The 18,457-nt window shown below is 42.6% G+C and overlaps 1 protein-coding gene across 5 annotated transcripts in view; it reads right to left on the bottom strand.

Moving 5' to 3' along the window:
* LOC140210713 (meckelin-like) overlaps positions 1 to 18,457 on the bottom strand; it is a 211,378-nt gene that overhangs the window by 10,083 nt on the left and 182,838 nt on the right. For 2 of the 5 annotated variants that reach the window (XM_072279930.1, XM_072279932.1), the window contains exons 22-27: positions 16,210 to 16,290; positions 12,222 to 12,338; positions 10,114 to 10,230; positions 8,107 to 8,211; positions 3,147 to 3,249; positions 94 to 793 (exon numbers count right to left, since the gene is read on the bottom strand). In XM_072279930.1, coding sequence (XP_072136031.1) covers positions 453 to 793; positions 3,147 to 3,249; positions 8,107 to 8,211; positions 10,114 to 10,230; positions 12,222 to 12,338; positions 16,210 to 16,290 — 864 coding nt within the window. In that variant the 3' untranslated portion in view covers positions 94 to 452. Of the gene's footprint in view, positions 1 to 93; positions 794 to 3,146; positions 3,250 to 8,106; positions 8,212 to 10,113; positions 10,231 to 12,221; positions 12,339 to 16,209; positions 16,291 to 18,457 lie in introns of those variants that run through there. The other 3 variants (XM_072279933.1, XM_072279934.1, XM_072279931.1) reach the window with 2 other exon arrangements.

Raw genomic sequence — 18,457 nt, forward strand, 5'->3', positions numbered from 1 at the left:
ACCGCTCCACTTTTCTAGGCCAAACTAAAATTGGCATCAAAATATTTAAATTTGGAAAAAAAAATGAAATTGTATACTTCATACTTTATAAAATTAAGGTGCAAATCTCGAGGTTTTTATTATGCCACACTGTTCATGATTAAGAAACAGCAGAGCCCTTGATGAAATACAGTAGGTTTTGAAGGTATTTGAAAGGTAGATATTAGATTAGATTAGATTATGAGGATACGCAGTCCTCTTTTGTTGTCATTTAGTAATGCATACATTAAGAAATGATACAATGTTCCTCCAGTATGATATCACGGAAACACAAGACAAATCAAGACTAAAAAACTGACAAACACCACATAATTATAACATATAGTTACAACAGTGCAAAGCAATACCATAATTTGATAAAGGACAGACCATGGGCACGGTAAAAAAAGTCTCAAAGTCTCTCGAAAGTCCCATCATCTCACGCAGACGGTAGAAGGGAGAAACTCTCCAGCGCCACAAACTTGCCGATGCAGCACCCTGGAAGCACCCGACCACAGCCGACTCTTGAGTCCGTCCGAAAACTTCGAGCCTTCGACCAGCCCTCCAACACCGAGCACCATCTCTGCCGAGTGCTTCGACCCCGGCCCCGGCAACAGGCAATAGGCAAAGCCAAGGATCTGGGGCCTTCCCCTCTGGAGATTCTTGATCGCACAGTAGCAGCGGCAGCAAAGCAGGCATTTCAGAATTTTCTCCAGATGTTCCTCCATGCTTCTCACATCTGTCTCCATCAACTCAGGATTGTGCACGGTACCTACTTAACGAATACAATATCATTTCAGAGCGGCCGCGCACAATGCGTTGCGCCGCCATCTTCTCCTCCCCTCCTTTATTTTGTGGATGCTTGTAGTCAGGGACATCAAGAACCTTGGGGCATTGCCTCAAGATAAAGAATCAACTAAAATAGTTACGAATCTCTGCAATTTCCAGCTACGGACATAGAACCATTAAAAATATTTAAGATTAAGCAGAACAGAGTTCTGGAGTACAGGGGATTATAGGAATCAGGCAGGTGAATGAGATTGAGGTTAGATTAGCCATCTATTCTATTGAATGGCAAAGAAGTCTCAAGGAGTGGAATGATTAAGTCCTACTCCTTCTCTTGTATAGATCTTATGGCCACTCCCCATATAGGGCACATGGTAGCGTAGTGGTTAGCACAACGCTCTACAGTACAAGCAACCCGGGTTCAATTCCCACCACTGCCTTAAGGAGCTTGTATGTTCTCCCTGTGATGGCCCGGGTTTCCTCTGGGTGCTCCCGGTTTCCTCTCACAGTCTATAACCGTACCGATTGGTAGGTTAATTGGTCATTGTAAATTGTCCTGTGATTAGGCTAAGGTTAAGTCGGTGGGTTGCTGAGCTGAGCAGCCTGAAGAGCTGTACGGGCCTATTCTGTGCTGTATTGCGATAAAATAAAAATACCCCCAGGGTAGTGAGCTACATTGGCAGAACTGACTTTCCAATGCCTCCCAGGGGTGAGGTGGAGGGATGCGATAGAGGGGAGTTGGCTCATGTGAAGTCCAGACCCAATTATGATTGCCTGAGAAGAGGGAAGAACTTGCCACTGAACACCTCCTGTCTCTGGATAATGGGCTAAGCCTGACATAGCTCTGGAAACAGCTGATTGAGGTGAGGTGGGAGGTGAAGGCAGGACACATACTGGCTATCCTAGTGTGGGACAGTAGTAATGGACCAGATTCTGCACACCCACATTTGGCATCCGTTTACAGCTGGGGAGGTCAAGTGAGGCTGGACATCATTAGGCACAAGTCACGAATGATGTGTGCAGCCTGTGAGGTAAATGAGGAATCTATAGAGGATGTTACTAAACCCGGGTTTATGCAAGTGCTGGGAAAGACAAGGAGAGGGCAGAACATATGGAGACATTGGAGAAGAGGACAAAGAACATTCAGCACAGAGCTGATGAAGGTCAGATGATAACAGTACAGGTCCTTGCTGGTACAGTTATACTGAAATCTATGCCCAGCTCTAAATGGGAGAGGCACTTATTTTACACTCTACAAAATGTAAATCTGCATACATGGGCTTATCCATTTCATTCCATTCCAGAAAAATCAACAGTGAATTCAGCACAACTCTTTACAAAATACTCGTTAACATTTTACACTATGAGGGAAAACTCTTCATGGTTAATTACATTTCAATTTTTTGGCAGGGTCACTGGCGCAGGGAGGAAATCCAACAGTCTTGGAGCATACTAAACTTGTACAACTGCCCTCGGAACTTTTTCAGCCAAACCCAAAACAATGTCTTCACCAAAGCCAACAAAAATACCCCAACAAGGTTGAGCAAATGGAACAGATTCTGCACATCAATTCTGTTGTCTGTTTGCAACTGGGAATGTCTACTGATGCAGAACATTGTGAGGTAAAGGTGAAAAGATGAGGGAGCAATAGGGCACGATCGGTTTATTCAAATGCTGACTAAGATGAGGGCGGGTAAAAAAAAAGTATAATGGGAAGTTGAATAAATAACAGGATATATACATAAATACAAGAGATTCTGCAGATGCTAGAAATCCAGAGTAACCATACAAAATGCTGGAGGAACTCAGCAGGTCAGGCAGCATCTATGGAGGGGAGTAAACGGGTGAACTATCGGGCTGAAACCCTTCTTCAGGACTAGAAAGGAAGAGGGAAGCAGCCAGAATAACAAAGTTGGAGATGGCCAGCTATGTGAATGATGTAATGCTGTAAGGATATGCCAGGACCACCAGACTGAAAAACAGTTATTTCCCCAATCAGTAAGGCTGATCTACACTCCCACCCACTAACCCACACATCCACACCCCCAACCACCACTAATTTATCACTTCCTGTCAGTCACCTTATGTACAGACACTCCTATGCCTAATGTCACTTTATGGACATACAATCAATGTATGTATAAAAGTTATCTTGTGTAATAATAATGTTTTAAAAAATTATTGTGATATTTATCTTATTGTGGGTTTTTTGTGCTGCATCAGATCCAGAGTAACAATGATTTCATTCTCCTTTACACTAATGTACTGGAAATGACATTAAGCAATCTTGAATGTCTTGAATATGGTGTTGAGCAAGATATTGCCAGACCTGTAGGTCTTACCATTATAGAAGAAACTTCTGTCATCTGATCGCTGAAACTCAAAGTCCAAGATGCGTTCCAGAAAGAGTTTTTCCTTCACAATATAGTCCATGTCTTTGTAAGCCTGTGTAGAGAGTAGTACACAACGTCACACAGGAAAAGGACAAAGAGCTAATGGTTAGCCATGCACTAGATTAGCTTCATTTGTCACATGTACATTGAAACACTGAAATATGCAGTGACATTCGTCATTTGTGTCAATGAGCGAGACAGTCTGACGATTATGCTGAGGGCATTCCTTAAATATCCCCATGCTTCTGGAGCCAACTCAAAACTTACTAACCCTAACCGTACATCTTTGGAAACTGGAGCAGATGGGGGAAATACACAGTTACAGGGAGAATGTGCAAACTCTTTATTGACAGTGGTGGGAATTGGACCTTAATCAGTGATCACTGATGCTCTGAAGCACTAACCCCTAAGCTACTGTGCTAATGTTCATTCTGAGTACATCCCTCTCCAGCAAACCTAACTTGGAAATTCTAGGCTGACTTGGCAGTGGGTGTGCTGCACTGTCAGAGGAGCCATCTTTCAAAGGATTTGTCAAACCAGGGCTCCTTCTGAACTCTCAAGTGGAGATAGAATGGAGATCCCATGCACTACTTTCCCTGTCAGAAAAACAACACTCAATCAACTACACAGAAAAACACAGATGATCAAATTTCTTTCTCTTGGAGCACAATGTTGCTGTGTTTTCTACATTTAACAGTGGAAACCTCATCTGCTGTAAAGAATCGGAGTCATTAAGAGATTATGAAATATGCTTAAGGAACAGGAGTCTTTTTCTTTTTATTTAGTTCCAAGTGTTCCTAATACTAAAGTATGTCAAAGCTAGAATCTCCTAAAGCAGTTCAAACCTAACAAGAAAGTCCCATGTCCTGTGGGAAACCCCATAACAGTGATGAGGTACATAACTAACTGATTGGTTTATGGCTGAGGAAAGATTGGACCCAGTCAACAGGAAGATGGGGCTCTTTTCAAGAAACTGCAAGGAAGTCCTTTCACATCTGCTTTACAGACAAGTAAATCTTTGTTTCCCTTCCTGTAATATCACATCTGCACAGGAGGAAATTGACCCGGGCAAACTCAAACAATTATCAAAGTATTGTTCACAAACTCAAACAATTATCAAAGGCTTGGATTTCAGCATGAGCATTTTGAAAGGCGTGGAATTTCAACCTCACTGGTTCCTTACTGAGCTTGTAGGTCATAGAGTAATACAACATAGAAACAGGCCATTGGGCCTAAGTCATCCATGACGACCAAGAAGCCTACTTAAGCTAGTCATCAGCCATGTTACATTAATTTATCTCATATAAAGTATTAAAAAAACAGTGGCTTCCAACAGCCATCTCCTTCTTGTTGTAAACCCTATCTTTTTCATTATCATTCCTTATACAGTTATATTTTGACTATAAACATTTCTAGATCTCTCATTTCACACAGATGGGAGAACAAAAAAGTGGACCAATGTAGCACTGAGTAAAATGAACAGCATAACTACACTTGGAAAGAATTGATAAGGTGCTCTATAATTAAGTAGAGGACATAGATATCTTACGGAGCATGTGGACAGCTAAATGGATGACTAGAGTTTAGAAAGATATGGGCCAAGTTCTGGGTAATGGTATCTGCTTGAACATATACCTTGGTTGGCATGGATGCATATGTGCCAAAGAGCCTTTTCCCATGAGTCCATGACATAGAAGTTCTTTAGTCACGAGTAATGGTGTGTTATGTCAACCTAGGCACATTTTGTGAATCTGGCCATTTATTTAGAATCCTGGTCCCCAAATTCTCGTAAGTGTGACTAAGACAACAGAAAACACACGAGTTCTTGTTGCCGCTCATCACGGTTAATACCAGACAACATCTTGCAAAAATCACGAAGTGCTAAAGTATATTCTGAGGCTAAGAAGGGGGATGACAGCACTGCCTTCACCCAAGTCCTAGCGATAACTTCAAATAACTGGGAGACAGGATGCAGAGAACACGAGGAGTTCAGGGAAAGCAATAACTTAAAACTGACAGTGGACATAGACACAAACGTAATGTTAATAAAATGCTATTTAAAAGAATAGCAGTTCTAGCCAACAAGATTGACTGGAAGCAAACGTATACTATAGACTGTTTCCTACATTCACCGTTCACACTGAAAAGTAAGAGCAGCCAAAAAAAGGAACTTAATGGCCTGAGAAACAGAGACAGTGAGAGAGTGAACGAGGCAACAAGAGTGCGAGTAAGAGCAAGAGGGAATGGAGAGGGGTAGGAAGGAGAGAGGGAGATGGAAGAAAGGGAGCAAGTGGGACAGCACGGAAGTGGGAAAGCAGGAGTGTCTGTTTGTGCGTGCGTATTTTGTCTGGCCTTATACATTTATCTATGTGCTTGTGTGCTGTGCACACATACCCGCCCTCCCAGAAACAGTCTACGCGCAAATTGCATTGTACTCACACACGTACTGTTTCTGTGTGTACACGTGATGTGCACATCTCTGTCTGTGCGCACATGTCCAGATTCAGGAAAAGTCATCACCTCTCAACCATCAGGCTCTTGAACCACATGGGATAACTTTACTCAACTTCACTTGTCCCATCACTCAACTATTCCCACAGCCTACGGATTCCCTTTCAAAGCTCTTCATCTTATGTTCTCAATATTTATTGCTTATTTATGTGTTATTATTGTTTTGAATTAGCACAGTTTGTTGTCTTTTGCATATGGGTTCTTTGCCCGTCTTGTTGTGTGCATTTTTTCATTGATTCTATGGTGCTTCTTGGTATTTATTCTGAATGCCCGCAAGGAAATGAATCGCACAGTAGTATATGGTGAATATATATGTACTTTGATAATAAATTTACTTTGAGCTCTGAGTGTCTCATCTGAACTGCTCTCATCATAAACAAATGCCAGCTGTTAAAAGCAAGCTACAATTTTTTGCCTTCAAAACTCAGCAGCCAGCTTCATCAGGGTCATAGTTGCTGTCATGCAAAATATTGAAAACACATTTCCAATCAATCATCTCACCACTGGTCTCTCTGCTGTAAATATGTTTCCCTCCCACTGTTTATTGTGGCTATGAAAACAGGACAAAGACAGGCTGGGAGTTAACAGTTCCGAACTGCAGTAAGGCCAGCCTTAGTAGGATAAGATATGAATAGCAACAGAGATTGGAAACAGCTACTTGAAAGCAAATCAGTGCCAAAGCAGTGAAGACCTTTCAAAGGGAGCATGGTGAAGATTCGGAACAAAACTGTATTAGTTACAAGAAAAGGCTCCCTATCCTCCACTCTCAGCAATGCTGGGAAACATGAAATGAAGGATATGACGAAAGAGGGAAGGTTAAATGCGATTATGGAGAACTCTACATCACAAACATGCCTGAAGCAGTCTGGGAGGTGCAGGGATGAAAGTATAAAAGGAATCTAGTAACATTAAGAGAGTGCAAGTAAATGTACTGGCAGATAAACTCAAAGAAAGCCTCAAGGTGTTTGAGAAAAATGGGAAGAAGAAAGGATGGGAAAGGAGGGAGTGGGTCCTCTGAGAGACCAAACAGCAGACTGAGTGGAAGAAGACGTGTAAAGTGTTGGATTCTTCACATGTGCCTTCATGGGAGGTATTGATACTATGGAGAAAGAATGCAATGTGTTGGAAGTGATACGTTTACAGTCAGAGGTGACATTAATAGCTTCTTTAAAAGTGGAGAGCTCACCAAACTGGGATAAAATGTATTGCACATCCTTGAAAAAGACAAGAGAAGGAACTGTAGAATTACAGCAAAGTACATGGAATGGTCACTTTATTAGGTGTACCTGTACACCTGCTCGTTAATACAAATATCTAATCAGCCAATTATGTGACAGCTACTCATTGGGTAAAAGCATGCAGATGTGATCAAGAGGCACAGTTGTTGTTCAGACCAAACATCAATGTGGAGAAGAAATGGGATCTAAGTGACTTTGACTATGGAAAGGTTGTTAGCGCCAGGCAGGGTGGTTTGAGTACCTCAGAAACTATTGACCTCCTGGATTTTCATGCACAGCAGTCTCCAGAGTTTACAGAGAATAGTGTGAAAAACGAAAAAAAAAACAACCCATTAGTGGCAGTTCTCTGGGCGAAAACACTTCGTTAATGAGAGAGCCCAGAGGAGAATAGCCAGACTGGTTCAAGTTGACAGGAAGGTGGCAATAACTCATATAACCACAGGTCTGAATGCACAACATATCAAATTTTGCAGTGGATGGGCTACATTCAGCAGCCCCTTCATTAGGTACAGGAGTGCTTATTCAATGCTAGCCTTGTTGGTCAGAGCATGAAAATATGTTTTATTGCATTCAGGGAAGTTTTAAAATTTACCACACAGACAGTTGTGATAGCTGACAATGGGATAAGAGGGGCAATGAGTTGCCTCTGACTGGAGGCCTGTGACTGGTGGTGTACTGCTGGGTCCATTGTTGTTTGTCATCTATATCAATGATCTGGGTGAAAGTGTGATAACTGGATCAGCAAATTTGCAGATGACACCAAGATTGGGGATGTAGTGTACCGCGAGGAAGACTATCACAGTTGCAGCAGAATGTGGGTCAGCTGGAAAAATGGGCTGAAAAATGGCAGATGGAACTTAATGCTGACAATTGTGAGGTGTTGCACTTTGGGAGAACAACCCAGCGTACGACTTCCAGGGGAATGATGGAACAGAAGGATCTGGGAATACCGATCCATAATTCCTTGAAAGTGGCATCACAGGTAGGTAGGGTCATTGGCCTTTATTGGTGCCCTGACAGTGGGTTTCTGTCCAAGTTTCACACAACCCACTCAGAAATATCAATTAACCTCTAAAGATCATTTTTAACACTGGCAACCACTACAAGATACGCTATTTAGCAATATCATGCAACAAACGAAGTAGGAAGTGCCAGCTCACGTGTTCCAGAAAGGATGAAAGGAACTTGTTCATTGTGAAGTATGCTTTCAGGTTCCGCTGCAGAGTGGGGGAATCCAGAGGCCTGGCATGACTCCTTCTCGCCACCTTTAAGGATAAACAACATGAATGAAGAAGTGCTCAAAGGGTTCCACTTCAAGATCAAGTTCAGCCATATGTTTCGAGTCTCTGTCGTTGTATAACAGAGTCCAATGCACAAACAAAAAAAAGTTTGCCCAAAACCCTAACCCAGTCAATTACATTAAACTCCACATACTGTGTAATCACATCTCCTACAAGAAGACCACAACGTCGTCTTACGGTTTGGAGGCTTGCGTGCCTCAATGACCCAGAGAGTTATGTTGGCTGGATTTATGCTTTGCCTCTTGGTAGGGTCACCCAAGTCACACAGGTGAAAGGGCAGAGGCCAGACTAAGGATGGTCCACCAGCCCTCTAGATTTGGGGGTTCAGCTCAGGGCTAGCAAGACCCACTAGTAAAACAAAACTGTCCTGGAAACAGCAATGAAGAGTCCTTCTATATCTGAGTGGCCAAGGACAGACAGGTATGGAGGACCTTCATTGTTGCCCTAACGGCAAGTGGTGTAATGGGCAGTAAGCAATAATCACACCTGCAGAATGTCACCACTGAAGACTCAAGATAGTTCATCGCCATTCTTCAGGGCATGAATGTAAAGGAGAACAGAATGATTGCTACTCAGCATCTGATGCAGCAGAAAAATACTGTACACACCCAATAAATATAAATATAAAATCAATCCTATAAAACACAATGTGCAGGTAACTGTTGAGTGTGATCGTGTATACATAGATATATTGTATGTACGTAAGTGGGAGGTAATTGGGAGGAGGAATGTGGGTGCTTTATGTTGGCTCCAGAGTGGAATCAATTCCAGAGGCAGAGGAGAAAGCTTTAACACAAGAATCACGGTGTATGACTGGGAATAATTTACAGTCTGTTATATTTGCTGCATGGAAATTAAGCATAAGAAGAAAATGGAATATAAATAAAAGAAAAAAAAATGCTGGAAAAACTCAGCAGGTCAGCTGCATCTGAGGGTCCCAGGGGAATGATGTTTTGTTTCGCAGAATACATGTGTATGGTTTGAATGATATTAAACTTGAACTTGAACCATTGATTTTCTGCCAGAACCATACAGTTCAAACGAAATCTGTGATTACCTAGACACCAAATAATTAGTCAGAATTCAAAGTTCAACTATAATAGCATACAAAACCTTGTTTATCTTTGCACAATCCAAAATCCTTTTCAGTTATTCCCCCATTTCTAAGATTCTTTTCAATCCCTCAGTTCTCCTGCAAATTTCCCTTTAACCCTCGTTAACAGCACCTTAAGCTGTATAAACTTGTCCTGCTGTCATGACCTGGACTAACCGTTTTGTTAGCACACCCATCTCAACTGTGAAGACTGCAAGAAGCTGCCATAAATCCTGCTTTTGTTGTGTCTCCGGCTACCAAAATCATAAATACAAGAGATATTCCAGATGCTGGAAATCCATAGCAACGCACACAAAATGCTGAAGGAACTCAGCAGGTCAGGCAGCATCCATGGAGAGGAATAAACAGTCCTGATGAAGCATCTCAGTTTGAAACGGTACTCCTCTCTGTGGATACTGCCTGGCCTGCTGAGTTCCTCCAGCATTTTGTGTGCGCCACTTTGCTTCAAAGAAGGTTTATTCGGCAAGAACGAGGAGGAGGTTTTAGAGGCTTGGATAAAGGGTTAGGTTTGTAGGTGGATCCAAATGGAGAAGAGGGGGACATGGAAGAGATGAGGGTGGGGGTGGAATTCCAGCACCTACATTGTAAACAGCTAAACAAATGGAGGCTGACTACACATAGAACTAAAAACACTCCCCCAAAAATATCAACAACTTTCTCAGCAAGACTGGAGGTTAATAGTTCATTTTTTAAAAATGAAGCAATCTTTACAATAAAATGATAACAGGTCAATAGAAAAGAAAAACAAGTACCTCATTCAATGGTGATAGTATCCTGTCATATTGTTGTCTGACCTTGCTAGAAATTAGGACTTCAAAGGTCTGGATCTCCATGTTGGGCTCAAGGCCTCTCATCGCACAAAGATTATCCTGTTGGAAAAAGGGAAAGGTTAAAGAATGTCAGTAAGTTAATTCAGAGCCCTCATCATCCTGATTTCCATCTGCTGTTCTCCTTTCCCTCACAACGTCATTGTTTCTATCACTTTTACTCCTTGTTTGTGTTCACTGGCATCTCCGATTAGTGTAGATCTTCCTATTTCAGACCCTGCGACAGCCAGTTACGCTTTATACAGCAAACAGAGAAAACTCTGGCTGAAAAGAGCAAATATCTAGAATAAAGCTAGTCCAAATTTTGACCCTTGAATACAAAAAAAATTGTTCATACACAGGTGAGTCAAGGTGTTCATTTTCCTCCATCCTATTGGCTGAACACTCCTGAACCCACTGCCACCAGGTGCGGAAGGAACTCAGACAACTTGTGTGTGTTGCTTAGGATGTCCAAAATCTGCAGAATCTCTTGTGTCTTCAGTCAACCACCTCCAGTTAAGAGATCTGCCCCATTTGCCAAGGAAATACCTGCATATCATAGTTACAGGACCAAAATGAGGAGAAATTTCTTTCCTCACAAGTATCGTGCGTCAGGAATTCTGATGCAGTGGGAAGTTGATCACAGAACTGTAGAGAGATGCAGCACTGAACCAGGCACTGTGTCCATGGCAAATGTCCTGTTTCTCTAATCCTATATTAATCTCATTCTCCCGACACTCAACCACGAACCTACACGTTAGAGGCAATTTTCTATAACCAAATAAACTACTGGCCCACATGCCCCTGGAGTACGGCAGGAAACCAGAGGATCTGGGAAAAAAACACGAACAGTCTACGCAGAGCACCCTAGGTCGGGCTTGGACCCGGGTCTCTGTACTGTGAGGCAGCAGCTCTACTAGCTGAGCCACTGTGCTGCTGTTCAGCTGTCTGCCTCCACTATCCCAGCTGTACAGCAGCTGATAGGAAAGCACTTCAGCAGGTCGTCTCTAGTGCACAGAAGATCATCGGGACACAGCTCCCAGCCCTAGAGGACCCCTATAGCTCTTGCTGCCTAAGGAAAGCTACAAGCATCTGTAAGGACAATACACACCCATGCAATCATCTGTCTGAACTTCTTCCATCTGGCAGGCATTATAAGATTTTCTATGCCCGCACTTCTGGACAGAAAAATAGCTTTTTCCCCAGAGCTATAATTGCTCTGAACCAATCGATCAAGCATCATCCATAAATTAGTTATATTGTTACTTTAATACTGGTTTTATGGTTGTACTGGCTGGTTATTTGATTTTATTTATTGTTTATTTATTTTCTTTGTTGTTTTATAGCATTGAGTATGGGAGTTGCAAACTCATTTTCGCTGTATTGGTGCATGACAAATTGTACTATGCAATGACAATAAAGATATTTCATTTCATTTGTCCGGGTGGAGAGGCTTGTGAGATCCTGAGATCCCAAGAGCGAAGCCACCTGGAGCTTAACTCCTGGTAGGGTCGCCCATGGCGATAAGGTTAAGGGTGAGGTTCCAGACAAACAGCGATCTGACGCTGGAGCTGGCGGAAGATGATGACACATCACAACAGCAGTGAAGGCGGCGGAAGGCTGCAGCAATGAAAGGTCTCCAATCGTCCTGCATGTCATACCAGGGGACCCCGACCCTGATCTGTCAAAGACCACGTAGTGGCTGCTTGTGCAACAGCCCCTCTACGTTAAACAAAGTCACAAGCAGGCATTTTCCATTAAGGAAATAACCCCTTAGGAGAAAATCATACTCAACGAATGATCGCACAATTACTGTTCAGTTATCACAAATATTCAAATATGGGATTCGTAGATTACTGAACTAAATCAATCAGGGGATAAGGTAAATTCATGGGAAAGTGGACTTCAGACAAAGGAGAAGCTAAAATATTACTGAATGAAAGGTCACACAACATAATCCTCTTCCAATTTTATTGGTTCTTGGGTGGGGGAAAATTATATTCGCTTTCAAGATAAAGCTACCCCAGACATGAGAAAATGAATCAGCTGATTACCTCTTCTTTCTTAAGGTTGAGATACATTGTCTCCATATTAATGTCAGCTTGACCGTGCACTGATCGTCCATGGATGTAGAAACCATAACACCTATGCAGCAAGACCAAAACCGATACCTGTGAGCAATGTAAAAGAACTATGAATACTTTGTAGACAGACAGAAAAAGAAAAAAGGTGCTGTCATTTCTATTATCTCTATTTTACAGTGAAACTCGGGGGAAAAAAGGGTCACCAGCTTTTGTGAGGATTACTGCAGTGAGTTAAGGAAGTTTCTATAGGAAAAGAAGATGGCCAGATATTGGAACATTTATTCCCACATTGCTATGGCCACATGAACCAAATCCGTGAAAAGTGAAATAATATGGTTTATGCATGTGTGTTTTATAAAACCTGTGAATCTTCATTCTGGGTTCCCTGTGCGTCCCTTGTCCAGGTGGCTTTAGGCATGTACAATGCTTTTCAATGGTGCACATGCACACTGCACAATGGTGCAATTTTTCCTTACATCAGTGCATTCAATGCCCACGCTGACTGCAGGCCACCTATGCTGAGGCAGGCTTTCAAAGGTTTAAAGGTCCAATTTAATGTCAGAGAAATGTACACAATATACATCCTGAAATGCTTTTTCTTCGCAACCATCCACGAAAACAGGTGCCGCAAAGAATGAATGACGGTTAAACACGAGAACCCCAAAGTCCCCCCCAGTTCCCCCCTCCCGTGCATAAGCAAGGCAACAACCCCCCCCCCCGCAAAAAAAAGCGCACCCACTACCGAGCACAAGTGCTAGCTAGGCGATAGCCAAGACACAGACTTAGAGTTACCCCAAAGACTATCGCATTTCATTCAGCATTCGACCAACCACAGGTTCTCTCTCTCTCCCTAATAAGGGAGAGGGAGGTGTCCCCCATTTTCACAGTGAGCGGGAGACATAACAACAACCTGCTGGTTTACGATGTTAAGAAGTCTGTTTCGTTGCTTTTTACGAGCTCTGCGCCTGAAGATCGCAAAGATCTCGGGTCTTTGGGCCAACAGCGAAAGATTTCCGGCCTCCCCAATGACACACGAGTCTCTTGCTGTGACACTGACCCTCGATCCGCCCGTTTCCAGGGCCCCAAGATCTTAGGCTTCCAAATACGAGCCGGACTCTCAGCCCGAACCCTTGGCGTGCCAAACAACAACAGCCGGTCCTGAAACCCCGAGAATGGGTCCCACTCCCGCAAAGAACTGAAGTCTGCGTGTAACTCCAGGTCAGGGTCTGCGAGATCTCAGTCTGTGTAACTTAAGGGAGAGTTAAGTACTCCCAAGACTATGCGTGGAACCTACTGAATGACACTCCCTTTAAGGTAGGGACTCACAATCTCTCCAAGGGCTGACACAGTGTCCTTGCCCCAGAGTGACACCCAGATTCCCAAGTTTGCTCTTCACATACAGCCCATCATGCTACTGAACAGATCTCTCCTGATAACTGACTTCTCCCATGACAACTACCACCCAACTGCATACCTGGTGTCACAAGCTAATCCTGACCAGCAATTCTCATCTGAATACCCTCCAGACGGGCACAAGCCTCACCACCATCAAGGCCATCTTCAACAGGTTGTCCCTCAAGAAGGTAGCATCCATTATTAAGAACCTTCACCATCTGAGCAAGGTGTTCTTCTCATTACTAACATCAAGGAGGGGGTACAAGAGTTTGAAGACTCACACTCATTGTTTTAGGATCAGCTTCTTCCTCTCTGCCGTCAGATTTCTGACCGTCCATGAGCACCACCTCACTATTCCTCTTTCACACTATTTATTTATTTATTGATGGTACTTTACAAAAAAATCCTTATGTCTACCGCAAGACAATAAAATCACGGCATACAGTATGTCAGTAATAATAAATGATTCTAATTCTGCCCATTTGTTGTATCTTTGGACTACCAATCCAACCCCAGTTTGCCAACTTTATCCCTCAGTGCAAAGCCTATTCCGAATACTCAGTCCACTGCCCAACACCAAGCCAATTGCTGTAATGATTTCCAGCCACTGCCCTATATCCCAACCCCTCTTCCCATTGCAACGCACACAAACTGCGGGAGGAACTCAGCAGGTCAGGCAGCACCTATGGAAATGAATAAATAGTCGACGCTTCAGGCCGAGACCCTTCATCAGGACTGGAAAGAAGGGGAAAGACAACAGAATAAGAAGATGGGGGGAGCAGACGGAGGATAGTTAGTAGGTGATAGGTGAAGACAGGTGTGTGGGAAAGATCCAGGGCTGGAGAAGAAAGAATCTGATAGGAGAGGAGAGTGTACCAGAGGAGGAACGGAAGGAGAGGGGGACCCTGGGGGATGTATTAGGCAGGTGAGAAGAGGTAAAAGGTCTGAGTAGGGAACAGGGGAAGTGGGGGGGGTGTGGGAATTTGTTTACCTGAAGCAGAAGTTGATATTAATTTCATCAGGCAGGAGGCTACCCAGATGCAATATAAGGTGTTGCCCGTCCACCCTCATCTTGGCACAAGAGGCCAAGGACCAACACATCGAAATGGGAATGGGAATCAGAGTTAAAATGTTTGGCCAATGGGAAGTCCCACTTGTGGCGGATGGTGCAGAGGTGCTCAATGAAGCCATCCCCCAACTTACGACAGGTCTCACCAACGTAGAGGAGGCCTCATCGGGAGCATCTCTTCCCATTGTTTGGATACTGCATTCTTATCCCTAATCTTCCTCTCCCAGCTTCATGAATGAGAAAGGTTGAATGAATGTCTCTGCTCATCTAATGTCCTTCGGTGCTCACTAAGAACCCCAAGTGTACAAAGCTGATTCAGACAAGTGTATACACTGGGCCTCAAGAATCTCGAGGTGAAGGGTCTATGCCACATGGTAACAAGAGGGGTTCCTCTTTAGTGACTCTCAGTTGCTGCGGCCTGCCCAGTCCAACAAATGGCGCAAATGTTTGTCATTCGTTTTTCTTGTGATCGCTAGACCCTGTTGGATATTAATAATACAATATACAGTAAGCCCAGTTCATTACCAAGGCTGACAGCAGAAGAGTTGCATAGCCATGGGTTATTGCACAGACCAGCTCCTCCAGGGCCTCATTGTGCAGCGCCACCTGTTACCAAGGGAGGAGGCCCCAGAAGCAGTGTGAGAGAGTGTGCTGAAAACTGTGCTATATTACTGCAGTCTAGCTCTCCTGTCAATACTGCTCTCCAATGTTCGCTCCTTTAAAAACAAACCAGATTACCTTCATCTGCAACTGACTCAGTGCGAAATGAGGAATTACTGCATGCTTTGTCTTACAGAAAACTGGCTTCAGAACAACATCCCTTGCACTTTCAATCCTCAGGCCATGCCACCCAGGGACTTAGCATCATCGAGTCATAGAAAAGTACAGCACAGAAACAGGCCCTTCAGCCCATCTAGCCCATGCCAAACCACTTAAACTGTCTACTCCCATTGACCTGCACTGGGGCCATAGCCCTCCATACCCCTACCATCGATGTACCTATCCAAACTTCTCTTAAATGTTGAAATCAAGTTCGCATACACCACTTGCACTGGCAGCTGTTTCCACACTCTCATGACCCTCTGATTGAAGAAGTTTCCCCTCATATTCCCCTTAAACTTTTCACCTTTCACCCTTAACCCATGATATCTAGTTGTAGTCCCACCCAATCTCAGTGGAAAAACCCTGCTTGCATTAACTCGTTCTGTATTGAGTCTTATCATAATTATATATAACCATATAACATATAACAATTACAGCACGGAAACAGAACATCTCGGCCCTTTTAATCCATGCCGAACTCTTACTCTCACCTAGTCCCACCGACCTGCAATATATGTGCTGTGTCTGACTATATGTACTCTGTTTTGCACCTTGGCCCCAGAAGAATAATGTTTTGTTTAGCTGTACAGGTGTGCATGGTTGAATGAAAATAAACTTGAACTTGGTCTGCGTACAGGGTAGCCAGAGAAGCAATACACACAAGTTACTCACATTGCTTAAGGAGCACAAGTCTACGAATTGCCTTATCTTGTCTTCAACAAATCGTTCATAGATCCCAATGAAGAAGAGTGCCTGTAAGTAGTCAGAACATCTTCAGTTATCACTGAATGAAGTTTACCCAGATCTGAATACATGCAACATTCCCACTGAAAAATCAAACTAAGCAGTAGAATGCCCTTTTCCACTGGTAGAGAGGAAGCAATTATAAGAAGGTTACTATGAGTTCCTCTCTGATGCCTTCTCCTAACTAGCCCCATGATCACATCTCCATTAGCAACAGGAAGTGCAATGCCTCACACTGGGGATGACATAAGTAGATAGCTACGGGACCACCAGCACACGGTGTCATTCATGGATTGGCAACAGGAGAAAGTCACTTGATCCCTCAAACTTGTTCCACCGTTTAATAAGATCTCGGCTGATCGATTATTCAAAGTCCAAGATTCAAGATTGCTTAATGTCATTTCCATCACACAAGTGTAAAGCAGAATGAAATAATTGTTATTCCAGATCTGATGCAGCCCCCCAAAAAAACACAAAAAACACAATAAAAAAAAGAGTAAATATAAATATATAATAATCAGCTCTGCACTTCAGTCTATTGATGATATTCCTTCGCTCAAGAATCAATTTCCCTTGGTCTTAAAATATTCAAATAAGCTGGTCCTGAAACTTCTCTGAAGAAGAGTTCTGAAGGCTCAAAACCTTCTGAAAGAACAGATTTCGATTCTTCTGTTGCAAATGGGCAACCACTCATATTTAAGCAGTTCCTTTTCATTCTAAACTCACAGGGAAACATCTTCTCAATATCCACTTATCCTTAACGTACCACACAGGATCTTACATGTTCCTACTCATTTTTCTAAAATCCAACAGATACAAACCTACCTTACCCAATCTTTCCTTACAAGATAACCCAACGATTCTAAGTATTAAACACAACAAAACAAGATATTCTGCAGATACCGGAAATCTTGAACAGCACAGGCACAAAATGCTGGAGGAACTCAGCAGATCAGACAGCATTTATGAAAGGGAGTATATAGCCAAGATTTTGGGCAGAGACTCTATCAGTTCTGATGATGAATCTTAGCCTGAAACATTAACTGTTTAGTCTCCTCCATAGATGCTGCCCAACTTGCTGAGTTCCTCCAGCATTTTATGTGTTCCAAATATTGGTCTAATAAACTTAAACCTATCTGATCCTGATAAATTACTATCCTTCCTAGAGTAAGGAGACCAATTTTGGACACAATTTTCCCAATGTGATCTCACCAATGCCCTATCTAACCAAAACACACTTTTATATTCATTTACTCCAAACAATAAACATTAATATTTTGTTTGCTTTTCTAATAACTTGCTATTTCTGTGTATTCTGCATGCAGTCTTGTGCCTTGTGTCATTTTAAGGACATACAACCAAATCTATGTAAATAAGCTATCTTATGTATTTATATTTTTTGTATTTTATTATTATTGTTTCTTATTATGATTTTTTTTGTGCTGCATCGGATCCAGAGTAACAATTATTTCATTCTCCTTTACACTTGTGTACTGGAAATGAATTAAACGATTTTGGATCTTGATGTTAGCCTTTTGGGAATCATGTACTTGGAATGGAAACCACTAAGCAAGAAAATCTAGGCAATGTCACAATGGAGCAGACATGAAAGAAGTGTTCAATACTCTGTGTTAAATCAGGCATTCTGTGTGACATCAGGTTACAATGAACACTGCACATTGGGTTACTGAGGTAACTACAGAATGAAGGAGACTGTTACAGGTGGCTGACTTGGTCTTACTCTAAACAGGGGGTGAAGCAGACTGTTATTAGTAGCTCACTTGGTTCCACTCTCACCAGAGCTCACTATTCAAGTCTCACACAGAAATCCATTCAGATTGTCTGAGGGAGAACTGTTCTGGTAGAGATGCCCATTTCTAATGACATATTACATCAAAACTACATTTTCCTTTCAGCTATACACTAGAGTGTCCACATTGGTATTTTAAGAGCAGGAGGCTCTTCCAGGTATTTTAACTAATATTCAAACCCCAAACAACATCACTCGAACAAATCACCTGTACAATTCAGTTCTTGTAACCTTCTACTCTACTACCCCAGTTTTGAAATAAAACTAGAGAAAAAGAATTTTAACAAAGACAAAGGTCTCACTCTAAGTAAGAACTGGAATTCAATCATAAGCAAGGTGGGAGAGCGGAAACCTGATTGGATGAGG

Source organism: Mobula birostris, chromosome 15, assembly GCF_030028105.1.
Source record: "Mobula birostris isolate sMobBir1 chromosome 15, sMobBir1.hap1, whole genome shotgun sequence".
Classification (NCBI taxonomy): Eukaryota; Metazoa; Chordata; class Chondrichthyes; order Myliobatiformes; family Myliobatidae; genus Mobula; species Mobula birostris.